The following is a 16,559-nucleotide window of genomic DNA, read 5'->3' as shown; positions in this document are numbered from 1 at the left end:
TTCCCTGGTGGTCCAGGGGTTAAGACCCTGAGCTCCCACTGCAGGGGGCCCCGGTTCGATCCTGGTCAGGGAACTAAGATCCCACATGCCACACTGCGTGGCCTAAATAAATAAATTAATTAAATAAAACCAGGTATGGTGGGCAGATCCGTGGTGTGGGTTCTCTGGCTCAGGTGCTGCGTGTTCCAGAGATACCTTTCTGTTTTTGTTTTTGTTTTTGTTTTTTTTTGCGGTATGCGGGCCTCTCACTGTTGTGGCCTCTCCCGTTGCGGAGCACAGGCTCTGGACGCGCAGGCTCAGCGGCCATGGCTCACGGGCCCAGCCGCTCCGCGGCATGTGGGATCTTCCCGGACCGGGGCACGAACTCGTGTCCCCTGCATCGGCAGGCGGACTCTTAACCACTGCGCCACCAGGGAGGCCCTTTGTTTTGTTTTTAATGTTAAATTTTTTTTCAGGGAGGGGGATTACAGAAAATATTCCTTTCTTGCTATGATATGATTTAATGTCTAATTCATATTTCCACTTGAATTTCAATAAAATGTATTAATCTTATGAATTTTCTATCTGGAAATGAAGTAGGGTGATGCCAACCTAGGCTGAATCCTGTGCTAGGTCATACTAGCCTGTGATAGCCTAACATCTCAAGAAGTTTTCAATGGTTGGAATGTCCTTTTCTCGCTACCTATCTCTATCAAATTTTTATAACAGCTTTATTGAGATATAATTCACATACTGTACAATTCACCCATTTAAAGGGTACAGTGGCTTTTGTATATTCACAGAGTCCTGCATCCGTTACCATACTTTTAGGACATTTTCATTACCCACCCCCCAAAGAAACTCCACCCACTTAGCTGTCACTTGCCAGTTCTTTCATTATCCCCCTCTCCCAGCTAGAGGTAATCACTAATCTACTTCCTGTTTCTAAAGACTTTCCTGTTATACACATTTCATATAAATGGAATCATGTAATCATTGGTCCTTTGTGACTGCCTTCTTTCACTTAGCATATTTTCAAGGTTCATATTATAGCATGTATCTGTAGTTCTTTCCTTCTTATGACTGAATAATAGGCTCATGTATGGATATACCACATTTTATGTATCCATTTATCAGTCGATAGACATTTGTGTTGTTTCCACTTTGGGCTGTTATAATGCTGCTGCGAAATTCGTGTGCAGGTTTTGTGCAGACATATGTTTTCAGTTCTCTTGGGTATATACCTAGGAGTGGAATTGCTGAGTCATGTGATAACTCTGTGTTGAACCACTTTAGGAGCTGCCAAACTGTCTTCCTAAGCAGCTGCATCATTTTACATTCCCACCAGTAGTGTACAAGGGTTCCAGTTTGTTCACAGCCTCACCAACACTTGTTCTTTTTTATTATAGCCATCAAAGTTACTTTTGAGTAAAGTCATAGTCTTTTTATTACAGCCATCCTAGTGGATATGAAGTGGTATCTCATTATGATTTTTTAAAATAAATTTATTTATTTTATTTATTTATTTTTGGCTACATTGGGTCTTCCTTGCTGTGCACGGGCTTTCTCTAGTTGCAGTGAGCGGGGGCTGCTCTTCCTTGAGGTACGTGTGCTTCTCATTGCGGTGGCTTCTCTTTGTTGAGGAGCATAGGCTCTGGTCGTGTGGGCTTCCGTAGTTGTGGCACGTGGACTCAGTAGTTGTGGCTCACCGGCTCTAGAGTGCAGGCTCAGTAGTTATGGCGCATGGGCTTAGTTGCTCTGCAGCATGTGGGATCTTCCCGGACCAGGGATCGAATCCGTGTCCCCTGCATTGGCAGACGGATTCTTAACCACTGCACCACTAGGGAAGCCCCTCTCCTTATGATTTTAATTTGCATTTCCCTATGGCTCCCTATTAAAGGTTTAATATCCTACTCATCCTTCAAGGTACAATCCAAACATCTTATTTGAGAAACTTTTCCCTCAGCAATTGTTTCTTCTTTCATGTTCTTATACCATTTTGCTTGGATCCCCATTAGCACACGTATTTTGTTCTGCTAGTTATCTAGATTGTACGCTCTGGTTTGTGAATTACTTAATGGCTTCTTGTGAGTGTGTGTTTAAATTTATTATGAAATATTTCACTTATACTCTTACTCATCTGTGAGTCCCCACTGCATCAAGCAGGGCTTGGACATATTTGCATTCAGATATTTATTGAATGATTCAATGCAAAGGGTCTCATGAGTGAATATTAGGAGGTCTGTTACTTTGCAGGGAAAGTGGACTTTCTCTTATTAGGAGACATTATGACAGAACTCAGAAAATAATGTATTTTTAGGCAGAAATGTTCAGATGTGTTATATGTCCCAGAGACCACTGGCTTTAGGAACTTGTTCTGTGGATCATCAATATCCAGGTTGTAATAGGAATTTTGATGTCAGGCCACTGGATTGTGTATCTGTGAGACTTTCTTAGGCATTTATTAAGATGATACACAATTAGCAAATCCCCTAAGTTTAATTTACTCCTTTTAGCAAATATCCATGCTTATACTCTATGCCAGGAACTTCACTGGGCACTAGACATGGGATGGAGTTTTCTCCTGCTCTGGTGACAATAAGAGTTAAGGGCTCAGGATGGGGATAACTTTGATAGCAAATGAATGGATACAGGGTTTGTGAATTTTATTAAACCAGGCAAAATGAACACTTGATCAGAGAACCTTATTTTCAGAATAAAGACAGTGTTTCAGTTATGTTAGTTTTTAATTAGCAAGTAGCTCATCTGACTGGATCATTCTTTTAAAGATCTGATGAAAACTTAGTGATTGGGAAGTAGGCCTTGTATCGCTTCTACCATTATGATCTCTTGCAAGAGAGCAAAAGGAAGAACGCTCTCTTGTCTCCTAGATTCCTGTAACTCAGCAAGACAGGAAACATAAAGTTCCTTGCTACAGGAAGAGGGGAGTTTGATTTTTCTTTTTCTGGATGAAGATGAAGGAGTTATATATTTCTCTATCCCCATACTATAAGCCCTTCCCCAGATTATTATCCCAGAGATTCTTATGGGATATTTTATAGCACAGTTCTCTAACCATCCTTCAAATACCACCCCACCAATCTTTAGGAAATTAAAGTCTCTTCAATATTTTATATAAAAGGCCTCAGCCCTGAACAGTAAAAGAAGAACAAAACATAAGGAATTCTTTTATAATCTAGACATAAGTAACTTTCTGAAGAGGTCGGAGAGAGGTAGTTCTGAAGATGGTCAGGGCCTGCTTACTGAGTAGTTATCTTGCTGCCTGCCTCATAGGCTCAAATCTCTTCATGTGCTTTCCATAAAAACATCTCTCCAAAGTTTTCCTGTATCCTTAAGAACTTCTGGGGGATGGGGGGACTTCCTTGGCAGCGCAGTGGTTAAGAATCCGCCTGCCAGTGTAGGGAACACGGGTTTGAGCCCTGGTCCGGGAAGATCCCACATGCTGTGGAGCAGCTAAGCCCGTGTGCCGCAACTACTGAGCCTGCGCTCTAGGACCCGCGAGCCACAACTACTGAGCCCGTGTGCTACAACTACTGAGCCTGCGAGCCGCAACTACTGAGCCCACATGCCACAACTACTGAGCCCACATGCCACAGCTACTGAAGCCCACACACCTAGAGCCCATGCTCTGCAGCAAGAGAAGCCACCGCAATGAGAAGCCTGCACCGCGATGAAGAGTAGCCCCCGCTTGCTGCAACTAGAGAAAGCCCACGCACAGCAACGAAGACCCAATGCAGCCAGTAAATAAATAAATAAAAATTAAAAAAAAAAAAAGAACTGCTGGGGAAGCATCAAGTCTCTGCAGACAAATAACAGCTCAACTTGGGTGAGTTATCCATATTCTGCAAAGGAAGGAGAATTTTGTCCTTTAATTATAGGAGAACTCCATTTTTTAAAAGACTCCAAATTTTAAAATAACAACGGTTACTGACAGTTTATACTTGCTGTATGCCAAACACCATGTTAAGTATTTTATATCCATTAACTCATTTGTCCTACCTTTCTTTGCCTTCTTTCAGCTTTTATGTATGGCTGTTTACTATGCAAGGGGAGTGGCCCTTCTAGGAAACAGCCAAGTCCTCCCCATGCTGGTGTTCTCACACACCTTTTATTGATAGATTCTAGTCTCCAACCAACCTCAAATTTGGTGTTCCCTAGCGTTTGCTTTCAATCAGTTTGTCTTTGCAATCCAGTGTTCCCTGTTCTGCCTTGGTAACGCATTGCCCATAGGCATCTGGGTTTCACTGGAAGATCCAAAGCCAAAAAGTCCTTGCCCTAAGATTGCTTCCCACCTTTAGGGATCATAACTGAATTTACTCCATTTCCCAAAGAAGTAGTGCAATACTAGAACTTTCTAAAAGCATTAATACCTCCTCTATAAGCCTATATTTCTAAGGTGGCGCGTTAACTTTTAGCTAAGGAATCGAACTTCCAGGCTCTTCCACACTAACTACCAGGCTTTTCACGCCTTCCCTGCATAGTATTTTAAAGGTATTTAAATGTTTACTAACTGAATAAATTAACCAGTATTTATTCTAAAAGCATTCAGCATATACCATCAAGCAGATAACTTCAAATTCTGCAAGTCTGAATTTAACTTCTATACTTTTTCCTGACCTCCCTTCATGTCTAATATCTCCTAACTAGTCTTACCACCTCTGGTCTTCTACCCCTCTGAACCAGCTGGGATAATGCACCTAGTGTTAGCTTTCTCAAATATATGTTATCATGTCATTTCTCAGCTTATAAACCTGTTAATGTTTCCCAGTCACTTCCAGAATTAAATCTCCTTCATGAGAAGACTCATACCTAGGGACTTCCCTAGTGGTCCAGTGGTTAAGAATCCACCTTCCAATGCAGGGGACGCGGGTTTGATCCCAGTCAGGGAGCTAAGATCCCACATGCCGCGGGGCAGCTAAGCCCCCATGCTGCAAGTACTGAGCCCTCGAGCTCTGGAACCCGCCCACCACAACTAGAGAGAAGCCCACGAGCCACTATTAGAGAAGCCGGAGCGCCGCAAGGAAGAGCCCGTGTGCTGCAGCTATGACCCGACACAGCCAAATAAATAAGTAAATATTAAAAAAAAAAAAAAGAAGACTCATACCTACCTTTTCTACTGGGTAACTTTACATATTTCTTTGCTACATGATAATATGCTACCATCCTTTATTTCTAAAGGCAAATTTAATACCATCCCAGGTGTCTAAGATTCTAGGCCAAATATGAGGGCCTTGTTTTAAAGAGTTCAAATCTTGCTCTTCATTTTTTAGCTTAGGCTCTGACAGAGAACCAGTGGCCTCAGAGAACCATTACAGACCCACAGGAGTCAAGAGAGACAATACTGCCCCATCCTTCTCGCCCAGTAAGAATATCTCAGTCCTCTAGACTCTCATATATACTGCCCTGTTCTCTTTTACGTACATAGGTAAACAAGGATCATTAGTTTACATTAGTTATTATTGTCTCTCCAAATAGTTTCTTTCGGGAAGCCAGATAAGCTTTACTTAGAGGCTTTCTTGACCTTTTTTCTTGAATTCTCTTGAAAAGAGAATATTTTTCTATTTTTTCTCTTTGGAGACTATATAGTAGTTTCAGAAGCTGTTTGCGAATAGCAAAAGAGAAAAGTTTTGGGTTTTTTTTTTTTTCTGAACTACATCATTTTTTCTAGGAATTTTTCTGGCCTTGCAGCAAGTTTATCATTGACTAAGTCATATTTTTAGATTATAGCTAAGACATTGTTAAAACCAAGGTTATAACCATGGTAGTAACCCAAAAGCTTCTTTTCAATTTATTTCTTTCCTCAATAACCCTTGTGTTCTTATTTGGACAGTCATAGAATCATTGATACTTCCTCTTAGGAATATTCTCTCACATTGGGAAAGGGGATAGATGAACTCTAGCTGAGGCAGGTGATCTCATCTGCCACTGCTTGGCACATGATATGATGCTGCTAGAGTTGCTTCTGCTATCATTGTTACTGTTGGCATCATCATCACCCCCAGGCCTAGAATCTCTTATTTATTTATTTATTTATTTATTTAGGGGCGGGGTGGGGGTGTGGCACACCATGCGGCTCGCAGTATCTTAGTTCCCAAAACCAGGGATTGAACCCAGGCCCCAGCAGCGGAAGCGCCGAGTCCTAACCACTGGACCACCAGGGAATTCCCTAGACTCTCATATTAGAAGAAGCTTGGTTTTCTCAGCTAAGGATCAATAATGGCAATTCCTTAGAGATGAGGAAAGGCATGTCTTAGTGAATGATCTCCAGCAGTGATCTTCTTATTCTGAACTCAGGAACAGCCATGATTAGAATATAGTTGATAATCTTCTTGGCTTCTACTTTATTATTATTTTTTAAAATATTTATTTATTTATTTGGCTGCGCCCAGTCTTAGTTGTGGCATGTGGGATCTTTGTTGCTGCATGCGGGATCTTTGTTGCGGCGTGTGGGATCTTTTTAGTTGCGGCATGCGGGATCTTTAGTTGTGACGTGTGAACTCTTAGTTGCGGGATGTGGGATCTAGTTCCCTGACTGGGGATTGAACCTGGGCCCCCTGCATTGGGAGCGTAGAGTCTTAGCCACTGGACCACAAGGGAAGTATGTCCCTTGTTGCCTCTACTTTAAATCAGATGGTGCACTTACAACAGTAGTGATAATGGAAGGGGGCCTAGACCACTAGTATTTGATTACTATTACATGTCTACTAATTAAGTGGCGATTTCAACATCATTCTTAAAGTATGTGCTGCCATTTTCTAGCACTGGATGTATGACTTTTAGGTTTATTTGCCCTGTTTTTGTCTTGTTGTCTGAAAGTTGCTGCAAAACATGCATGTGCCCTGCCCTGCACTTGTCGATTATCACTACCACCACAGAGGAATAATTCATATTCTTCTGGCACATGGATTATTCTGTATGGAAAATCCTAGTGTAAGTGCTGGCAAAGAGGGGGGGACAAGGATAGGAAATATAAAGGGTGTATCAAGAGCTACAATAGGTCATGAGGCTTTGGGCCATTCCAGAATGTGGTACTGGGTTTCTTCTTTGCTGCAGTATAGAGCTGAGGAATGAACTGTGTATTTGCAAGTGGGTACACATTTGTGATTGTGTATAGTGACAAAAATAGGTAAATACTTGCTTCAACATATTTAGCTTGAGCAAAGGTTTTTATTTTAAAGTTTGCTAAAGGTCAGAGGCATGAAATGTAAGAGGCACATTTCACATTAAGATTCTTTGGGGGGAAGTTTTCCCCTCTTTGATATTCATGTTTCCCTTTTTCTTCTGTTACCACTCAAATCCCTTACCACTACTACCAAAGAAGAGAGAGGGGGAAAACCTGGAGATGCAGCTAGTATTTTATAGGGAAGTAATTCCAAATAGATTTATACTATACAGTGCTTTAAGCCAAGGGAGAACTGGAATGTGAGTGTGATATAGTAAAATGCACTATATTATAGGTAATTATGCAAATTTAGAGGATTATGAACCATATATATGTATATACACTAGAAGCCTAATTAGAGCATAAGGGTATAAAATATGCCATGAAAGAAATGGATCCATGTTCCAGTCAACCTGGTAATTTTTCTCTAACAGAAGTACCCCCCTACAGAAGGGGCCCCAAAATGTAGCGGAGTCTGGTTGCCTGTCCTGGTATCAGTAGTGAAAGATTACAGATGTTTCACCCCAAATGCTGGATTTCCTTAACCATACTTTATCTATTATTCATTCATATTTAAACTTTTAAAAACTTGTAAATAACTTATGACTAAACCCCTATCAGCATAGTAACAGATTTCATTTTTTACTACCTGGCATGGTAATTAGTATTTCATTTTGTTTGTCTAATCTTATAATTTTCAAGCTCCTGCAGGTATTTTGCAGTCTCATATTCTACAGTTTTATGAATAATCTATGCTCACCTTTTCTATACCTTCATCATTTAATAAATTTTTATTAGCTCCTCTGTGATTTTTGAATGGAACCTAGATTTTATTAGTCTTGTCTCATTACACAGTTTACTTAAGAGGCGTACATTAATTGTGTCTCCAGCATCTGTATGATAAAAACATTCCTCTAGGGCTTCCCTGGTGGTGCAGTGGTTGAGAGTCCGCCTGCCGATGCAGGGGACACAGGTTCGTGCCCCAGTCCGGGAAGATCCCACATGCCGCGGAGCGGCTGGGCCCGTGAGCCATGGCCACTGAGCCTGCGCGTCCGGAGCCTGTGCTCCGCAACGGGAGAGGCCACAGCAGTGAGAGGCCCGCGTACCGAAAAAAAAAAAAAAAACAAAAAAAAAACATTCCTCTATAACAAAGTACCTTTTTTCAAAACCTTTAACAAGCTTATTTTGGCCTCTCATTTTCCCTGAAAGTTAGGTAGGACAGTTAAATATTTTCTTATTTTATGGCAGAGAGGAATTCCTTTAGGTTTCTTTTTTAACTCTCTTTTTTAAAAATTAATTAATTAATTAATTAATTAAGGGCTGCATTGGGTCTTTGTTGCTGCGTGCGGGCTTTTCTCTAGTTGCAGTGAGCGGGGGCTACTCTTTGTTGCAGTGTGCAGGCTTCTCATTGCTATGGCTTCGCTCGTTGCAGAGCACGGGCTCTAGGCACATGGGCTTCATTAGTTGTGACACGCGGGCTCAGTAGTTGTGGCTCATGGGCTCTAGAGTGCAGGCTCAGTAGTTGTGGTGCACAGGCTTAGTTGCTCCGCAGCATGTGGGATCTTCCCGGACCAGGGCTCGAACCTGTCTCCTGCATTGGCAGGCGGATTCTTAACCACTGTGCCACCAGGGAAGCCCTTTTAACTCTTTTGATGACTTCATTGCTGTTAAAGTTTGGAACCATTCTTTCCAAGGGACCAAGATCTTCCTCACTCTTCAGCATCTAAATGTATAATTCTTCTGACCTTCTGTTCTTCATGTCTCCTTGCAGCCATATGTGTCATTGTCTCAGCCAATGGCACCACCTAGTCCAAGCAACAGTACCCCTAACAGCAGCAGTGGGAGCACTGTAAATGACCAGCTGAGTAAAACCAACCTCTACATCCGGGGATTGCAGCCAAGCACTACCGACCAGGACCTAGTCAAGTTGTGTCAGTCGTAAGTTGGGGTACATAGGGGTAGGTCTCCAGGGACATTACAGATTTGGTGATACTGGCTTCTTACCAGATACTCTTATCCTGAAATGCAATATTATCAATATTTTGCTTCTAGCCCTATAGTTGCAAGGTTTCTTAGCAGCCCCTCTTAGAGAAATTCTACCTACTACTAATATATAAAACTTTTATGTGTCTCTCTGAGGAAAGCTGGATAGGGCTGACCTTTGAAGCCTAGTTAGTATATGACTTTGTTTCTAGCATGTACCCGGAACTGATGGTCTTAGTGGAAAGATTCCTGTCCTTACACCTTGAATAGAAATGCTCAGTATCTCTAAAGATATTGATTAGTAGATAGTGAGAACCAGCAGTAGGGATAGAAGAAAGTGGGACTAGCCAATTGAATTATATACTTAGGAGAGTTTCTGCTGCTAGAGTTATTCTCAGTGACCCAGAGGAGCCCTCAAATTAGTGGATAAAGAAGAAAATGGAGAAAGAGTTGTCATTTGGCATCTACCCCCTAAAGATCTTTGGGGTTTCTTCAGCATAGATTTGAGTCATGAGGTGGAGACAACTACCATGGAATTAGCCCAATTAGGAGAGCTGGAAAAATTGCAAGAATGCAGAGAGGCCAGCTCAATTCCATTTGGCAGAAATATATGTGTTTCACATCATTTATATGGAGGACTGATTAGAGGCAGAAGTCTGGTGGGATGGTAATATTAATGGGGAAGGGGAAATCGAGTTTAGAAAGAAATAAAAGTAGGAACCTTAGTCTGTGTAAATTTACCATCTTTTAAAACTCTATTGAAGTATAACAAGCATACAGAAAAGTGCACAAATCAGAAGTGTTTATAGAACAGTGAATTTTCACAAGGTGAACACATCCTTGTAACAGTCCCTGGTAACCAGATCAAGAAATAGAACATTACCAGCTCTTCAGAAGCCCACCTCCCAGTGACAGTCTCTCCCCCACCCCCAGAGGTATCTACTGTTTGGCTTCTAAACGATTGATGTGGCTTGTTTGAACCTCATATAAATATAATGATATAGCACATACCATTTTATGTCTGGTTTCTTTTGTTCAATGTTGTTTGTGAGATTCATCCACATTGTTGCATATAGCAAAAATTTGTTCATTCTTATTGCTTTATAGAATTCCATCATAGGAATATACCACAGTTTATTTACTTGTTCTACTGTTGCTGGACATTTGAGTTGTTTCCAGTATGTGACTATTATGGATACGGATAGTGCTGCTATGAACTTGTACATGTCTTTTGGTGCATGTGTATAAGTATATACATTTATGTTGGGTATATACCTAGGAGTAAAATTGCTAAATCATAGGATATACATTTGTTCAGCTTTTGTAGATACTAGTAAACAATTTTCTAAAGTGGTCAACGTAACTCAAACTCCCATAACAGTATGAGTATGTGGCAGCTGTTCCAAATCCTGAAGAGGCAGAACGTTCTCCCCTCAAAATGTAGTTGTATGAGGCATCAGAGGTACTCTACAAATCCCTTACTCTACTGAGGTAGTGGTTTTTGGAAGTTTGCTAGCACCAGGCTGCACAAAATCAGTCTCTAAAGGCTAGATGTGTGTATAAAATCTGAATCTGTTACCTCGGCTTACCTTGCTAGGAGGGTATTTAAATGGAACTTAGGGAACTTAGTCTAGGACTAGTAATTTTTTTGAGGGAATGGGAATTGGCAAAAATATTGGTTTATGAGGGAAAAGAGTATCATATCAATCTAGTTCCTTGATTTCTGCACTCTGTATTTCTTGTACTAAATATAATGTGCTGCAAAAATCAATCCTCTCACTCCACAAGACAGAGAAAAAACCCAATTCTACTTCACTATATTTTTAGACTTTCATTTTGCCCTTCCCAATAGTTGCCTTACCTTCTGTGTCTGAAGGGATGAGAATAGTCAGTGTCAGCATGTACAATAAAATGGAAGTAAGGAGCCCAGTGGGGGACCATAGAGAAGTAGGAATGAGGAAGGGAAAGAATAGGTGATAGATGAGTTATGATGAAAGGGAAGCTGTGAAGAGCTGGTAGGTGGAATCCTCATGGGTGTGTGAGCTGGGAGGGACACCTTTCTGTGAAGGGTGTTTCCCATGCATGGGACTTCCTGCTTTTGTCCCAGTTATCTCTCTAGGTTGTACAGGAAGTAAATGTTGCTGGATCCTAAGCCCTGGTGGGCAGGAAGGAGAGGCGTGGAATCTGGAACTGGAACTCCTGGTTCTCTTGGAAGGGCTCCTTTGGAGGAGGAAGCTGCACGATCCAGCTGTTGCCAGCTGAAGTGGAAATTCTGACTCAAAGTCTCAGGCTGCTCAGACCACAGCAAGCTCCACCCTGGGGCCTCGATAGGGATAGCAGCGTGTGTGTCCTCTGGCTTACAGTCTCTTGCATCCCTTCCTCTCCTAAATTTGGGAAAGAATCCAAGTATGTAGCCCTGAAGGGTTAGGTTCGCCACATCCATTCTAGCCTCCAGGGCATCGCTTGGCTTATTCTGTCTAATCCAGTGGGTCACAGAGCTCCACTAAAACAGTCAGTGAGAGGCTGCCAAGGAGCGAAACAAATACATCAATCATCATATGTTCTTTAGGGATGGGATGAGAGGAAAAGTAGAAAAAAATGCTTGTTTCAGGTATTCATCTCAAATTCAGTCCCTGCCAACTGTTTTCAGTTAAATTTTATACTTCTGACTTTGTTAGTAATTTCTGTTCTGTCTCTCTAATATTTTCACCCTCCTGGAGTGGAATGTAGAGACTTATTTATAGTAGAACACTTCTAATACAATCCCGGACCTGTGATAGATACTCCACTGCTCAGGTTTGGGGAACTCCACATGACTCTGCTGCCAAAGTATAATTTTCAGAAAGTTGAAAAACATAACTCTCCTACAGATATAGGTGAACGCATGCCAAATATTTATTTTACTCATTAGTGAGGGAACTAGCAGGATGGTAAAATGGGTTCAAAGAGCATTTGAGGGACTGAGTATTGATAGGGACTGAAGAAAGAATGTTGGAATAAGATTACTAGGTTACAGAGAAAACTGGTTCATACTCTGTAGGACTATAAAACAGTAACCTTTGGGATCATCTTTTCTAATGGACAGAAATTATTTGTGTCTCTACTAGATAAAAATCTACAAATTAATATATATCTTCACAAAATCTGGGCCCTCATCAGTAATAAATAGTAACTGAAACAAAGAAACATCCCCCTAGATAACAGAATATACCTTGAATGGGCCTTGTAGACAGTGTTTCAGAATGACATTAAAAGAATGTGCAATCCTCATTTTGCTTTATCGTCAAGTTTTGGATAATTTTCTTAACACAGCTGTTGCATTTGCTTTTATGCCCACTCCCCTCCCTAATACACTGAAATCTTGACAATAAGAAATAGAAATCAGGGAATTCCTTGGCAGTCCAGTGGTCAAGACTCGGTGCTTTCACTGCTGGGGCCCTGGGTTTGATCCCTAGTTGGGGAACTAAAATCTCATAAGCTGCGAGGTGCAGCCAGAAAAAAAAAAGAAAAGAAATAGAAGTCTTAGAGATTAAGGCAGGAAAGAGCCATTTGGTTAAATGTTGAGGTCCCATGAATATAATAATAATATAATATAACATATAATAATAATAATAGCAGTTAAGAGTGTTCAGGTGTTTACCATTTGATAGACATTAATACTTCATATTCGTGAACTCATTTCATATTTCCAACGATCCTATCTCCATTTTACAGATGGTGAGACTGAGACACAGAAAGGTTAAATGACTTGTCCAAGATCACACATAGCTATAAAGTGGCAGAACCAGGATTTGAACAAAAGCAGTTTGGCTCAAGTTGACCTTCAGTCAGGGGGCCAGTAGAATGGTGAAGAGTGGGGTGTCAGAGAAGAGAAACAGTTTTTCATGGGAGGAATGGTGTTTGTTCAAAGAAGATAAATAACATCAAGGATTATTTTTAGTCCTCAAGGAATTCTAGCCAGAGCTCTGGCCTTACACACTGCTGTGTGGACACCACCAAGCTTCTTTCCCAAAAAAAGACAGTAGTCTTTTTCTAACTAGTATCTGAGTCTTATTTGGGGAAGAAGAGAGAAATGTGTTGATAGTGTAGGGACTGCAGTTACCTTATTTCTTGTAGGTACCTTTGGGGAATAGGTTTATATGATAAGTGTGACGTTTTTAAATTCATTTCTTCTTTGTTCTAAGGTTTGAGTAGGGACAGTTTTCCTAGTGGGAGGGAAGACAGGGCATGGATTCATCTAGATGTCTCAATCTCTGTCCTAGTCTAAATCCCTGTCCCCAGATTATAACTTTGTATTTTCTTCTCCCTTAGATATGGCAAGATTGTCTCCACTAAGGCCATACTGGACAAGACCACAAACAAATGCAAAGGTAAGAGAACAGCTGTTCTTGGTGGTGGAGAACAGCTGTTCTTGGTGGTGGAGAACAGCTGTAAGTGAGGCCATCCCTTGCCTTTGCCCTTTATTGCTGCAAGTCCCTGGTTTCCAGTGCCAGGGAGGAGTCTTCAGGGTTTTCAGGCTTAAAAGACTAGTAGGTATTTAGATTCTTTGTGACCAGATAGCTAGAGCTGAAAATGCTGTTTTGGGGACCCAAGGCTAGAAGCCTGCACAGAGTGCCTTTGGGTCCCCTGGGCCTACTTTGGGTGTCATGTTTCCCTGGATTGGATGGTAGATGTTCATTCGTAGGTGAGTTTATTTCTACTTAGCCAAGCATTGTAAATGCCTTTTGTTTGTGGAGGTGGGTTGGGTTTGTTGGGGTTTTGAGCAATTCTAGGTGGGGATGGAAGAGTGGAAGGAGGGGAAAGGGCTGTACGTTGGGGTGAGGAGGGGCTTCTATCAGCAGGTGCCTGATTATCTGCTGTGGAGAGGCTGTATTTCCTACATGCCTAGCATTTCTGGGGGTGTGCCTAGAAAAGAGAAGGAGGTTCTTTTGGAAATAGAGGGGGGCTGTGAATTATTAGAGGAGCCTAATTCTTGAAACCTAGGATTTCTTTTTTTTTTTTTTTTTTGTGGTACGCGGGCCTCTCACTGTTGTGGCCTCTCCCGTTGCGGAGCGCAGGCTCCGCGGCCATGGCTCACGGGCCCAGCTGCTCTGCAGCATGTGGGATCTTCCCGGACCGGGGCACGAACCCATGTCCCCTGCATTGGCAGACGGACTCTCAACCACTGCGCCACCAGGGAAGCCCGAAACCTAGGATTTCTTAGGGGAGAGGGAGGAAGGCAAGGATACCATAAAGACCTCATTGCCCTTGGCATTCTTAGCTATAAAGTAGACCAAATCTCACAGGGTTTGAGGAGCACGTGGATAACCACCTGAAACCTCTTCATTTCTCTCCCTCCCTACCACTTCTATTGCGTGGATCATAACTCCTCCTCTGTTTCCTGAAAAGCCTGGGCCTCCTACCTCCCTCACACCCCCCACCTCCCAGTGATGCTGTTTCCCTGTTCCAGGCTATGGCTTTGTGGACTTTGACAGTCCTTCAGCAGCACAGAAAGCTGTAACAGCACTGAAAGCCAGTGGTGTGCAAGCACAGATGGCAAAGGTAAGGGTACTACCCCGTGTCTGTTCCTCTGAGGGGTTGTAGTTAACACCAAAGGCTTCCAGAGGTTTAAGAGCCATGCGGTTGATGGGCAAGGGCTGTCTGCAGTGCTTATTTATTTATTTATTTATTTATTTATTTATGGCTGCATTGGGTCTTCGTTGCTGCGCGGGCTTTCTCAAGTTGTGTTGAGCAGGGGCTGCTGTTTGTTGCGGTGCATGAGCTACTCATTTCAGTGGCTTCTCTTGTTGCGGAGCATGGGCTGTAGGCACGCGGGCTTCAGTAGTTGTGGCTTGCGGGCCCTAGAGCACAGGTTCAGTAGTTGTGGCGCACGGGCTCCATTGCTCTGCGGCATGTGGGATCTTCCCCGACCAGGGCTCGAACCCGTGTCCCCTGCATTGGCAGGCGGATTCTTAACCACTGTGCCACCAGGGAGGCCCTCTCCTACCTCTTCTTTCTGGAGAAAAGCCCTCTGACATTAGAGTGACTTAAGACTTCCTGTGAGACTAGAACTTTCAGGGCTCCGTGGTGACCCAGTGAGCTGTACATCTGGCTCTTAGTGCAACCCCCTGCACATTGGCTTCCCTTTTCCCTTCTCTCCTCCTCCTGCTTTCCCTCCATCAGGGAGTGTACAGGCATTCCTACTAAGAGGAGTCTGCTGTGGCTGGAAGAGCGGCGTGGGGGGATTACCCAGAACAATGCAGCCCGGGAAGCAAAGGCAGTTCAAGAGAGTCCAGCCTCTGGGACAGGCCGTTGGGCTGTCGGATAGGAGAGAAGAGCGCTGCTCTGCCTAGCTCTTAAAGAAACAGTCAAAAACTTCATTGATGGCTCGTATTGTGGGCTTGTACAGTACAGTACTAGAAATATTAAATCTGTGGGGATTTTTGGCTCAGACTCAATATATAACCCATGACCCATGATAGCGGGACTAGGTGTTACAAATCGTTAAGATTCTCTTTGTTTATGTGCATGCCTTCCTGCTCTCTCTTTTCTGAGATGTCATTTTGTGGCTGCCCACTGAGGGTAGGAGAGGGTTAAGAGATGTGAAATTCATTTTTTCACTTTTATTTCCATAGCAACAGGAGCAGGACCCCACAAATTTATACATCTCAAACCTCCCACTGTCAATGGATGAGCAAGAACTGGAGGGAATGCTGAAGCCCTTTGGCCAGGTTATTTCCACTAGAATCCTTCGAGACACCAGTGGGACCAGCAGAGGGGTTGGCTTTGCAAGGTGAGGGATGCCAAGAATGGGAAATGATGAGGTTAATAAGGAATGTCACTTAGAAGGTCACCAAAAAGTCTGTGCCCTGCTCCCCCCAGGACCAAACTATTAGTCGAAAGTACTTGACAGTAAATCAAAAGTTCATTTAATTTTTTTTTTTTTTTTTTTTTTTTTGTGGTACGTGGGCCTCTCACTGTTGTGGCCTCTCCCGTTGCAGAGCACAGGCTCTGTGACGACACGCAGGCTCAGCGGCCATGGCTCACGGGCCCAGCCGCTCCACGGCATGTGGGATCTTCCCGGACCGGGGCACGAACCTGCGTCCCCTGCATGGGCAGGCGGACTCTCAACCACTGCGCCACCAGGGAAGCCCCAAAAGTTCATTTAATTTTAGGTCATAATACTCACAAACCTATTTTCTCCCAAATCTTTATCCTTTCCCCATTACTTCGTGCTATTCTAGCCTTTGTTTCTTTGATTCAGACCTAACCAGAATAAAATAATTCCATATCTTCTTATAGTTTACTGAGTATTTCTCATCCTATTATCTCATTTAATCTGTGAAATAAATATTAATTCTCCATTTTATAGAAAAGGAAACCAAAATTCCCAATGTGGAGTGATTTGCCCAAGGTCTCACAGGAGCAGAGCCCT

At 42.6% G+C, this 16,559-nt stretch overlaps 1 protein-coding gene across 7 annotated transcripts in view; it reads left to right on the top strand.

The window, feature by feature from the left end:
• The window catches only part of RBMS2 (RNA binding motif single stranded interacting protein 2), a 91,392-nt gene that overhangs the window by 58,204 nt on the left and 16,629 nt on the right, over window positions 1-16,559 (top strand). For 6 of the 7 annotated variants that reach the window (XM_081250010.1, XM_081250012.1, XM_081250015.1 and 3 more), the window contains 4 exons: window positions 8,934-9,100; window positions 13,457-13,515; window positions 14,595-14,686; window positions 15,760-15,917. In XM_081250010.1, coding sequence (XP_081106136.1) covers window positions 8,934-9,100; window positions 13,457-13,515; window positions 14,595-14,686; window positions 15,760-15,917 — 476 coding nt within the window. Of the gene's footprint in view, window positions 1-2,900; window positions 3,827-8,933; window positions 9,101-13,456; window positions 13,516-14,594; window positions 14,687-15,759; window positions 15,918-16,559 lie in introns of those variants that run through there. The other variant, XM_081250014.1, reaches the window with a different exon arrangement.

The sequence above is a fragment of the Mesoplodon bidens genome, assembly GCF_964165515.1.
Source record: "Mesoplodon bidens genome assembly, chromosome: 11".
Lineage (NCBI taxonomy): Eukaryota > Metazoa > Chordata > Mammalia > Artiodactyla > Ziphiidae > Mesoplodon > Mesoplodon bidens.
Note: the sequence above shows the minus strand (reverse complement) of the source record. Positions and strands in the feature narration are given on the sequence as shown.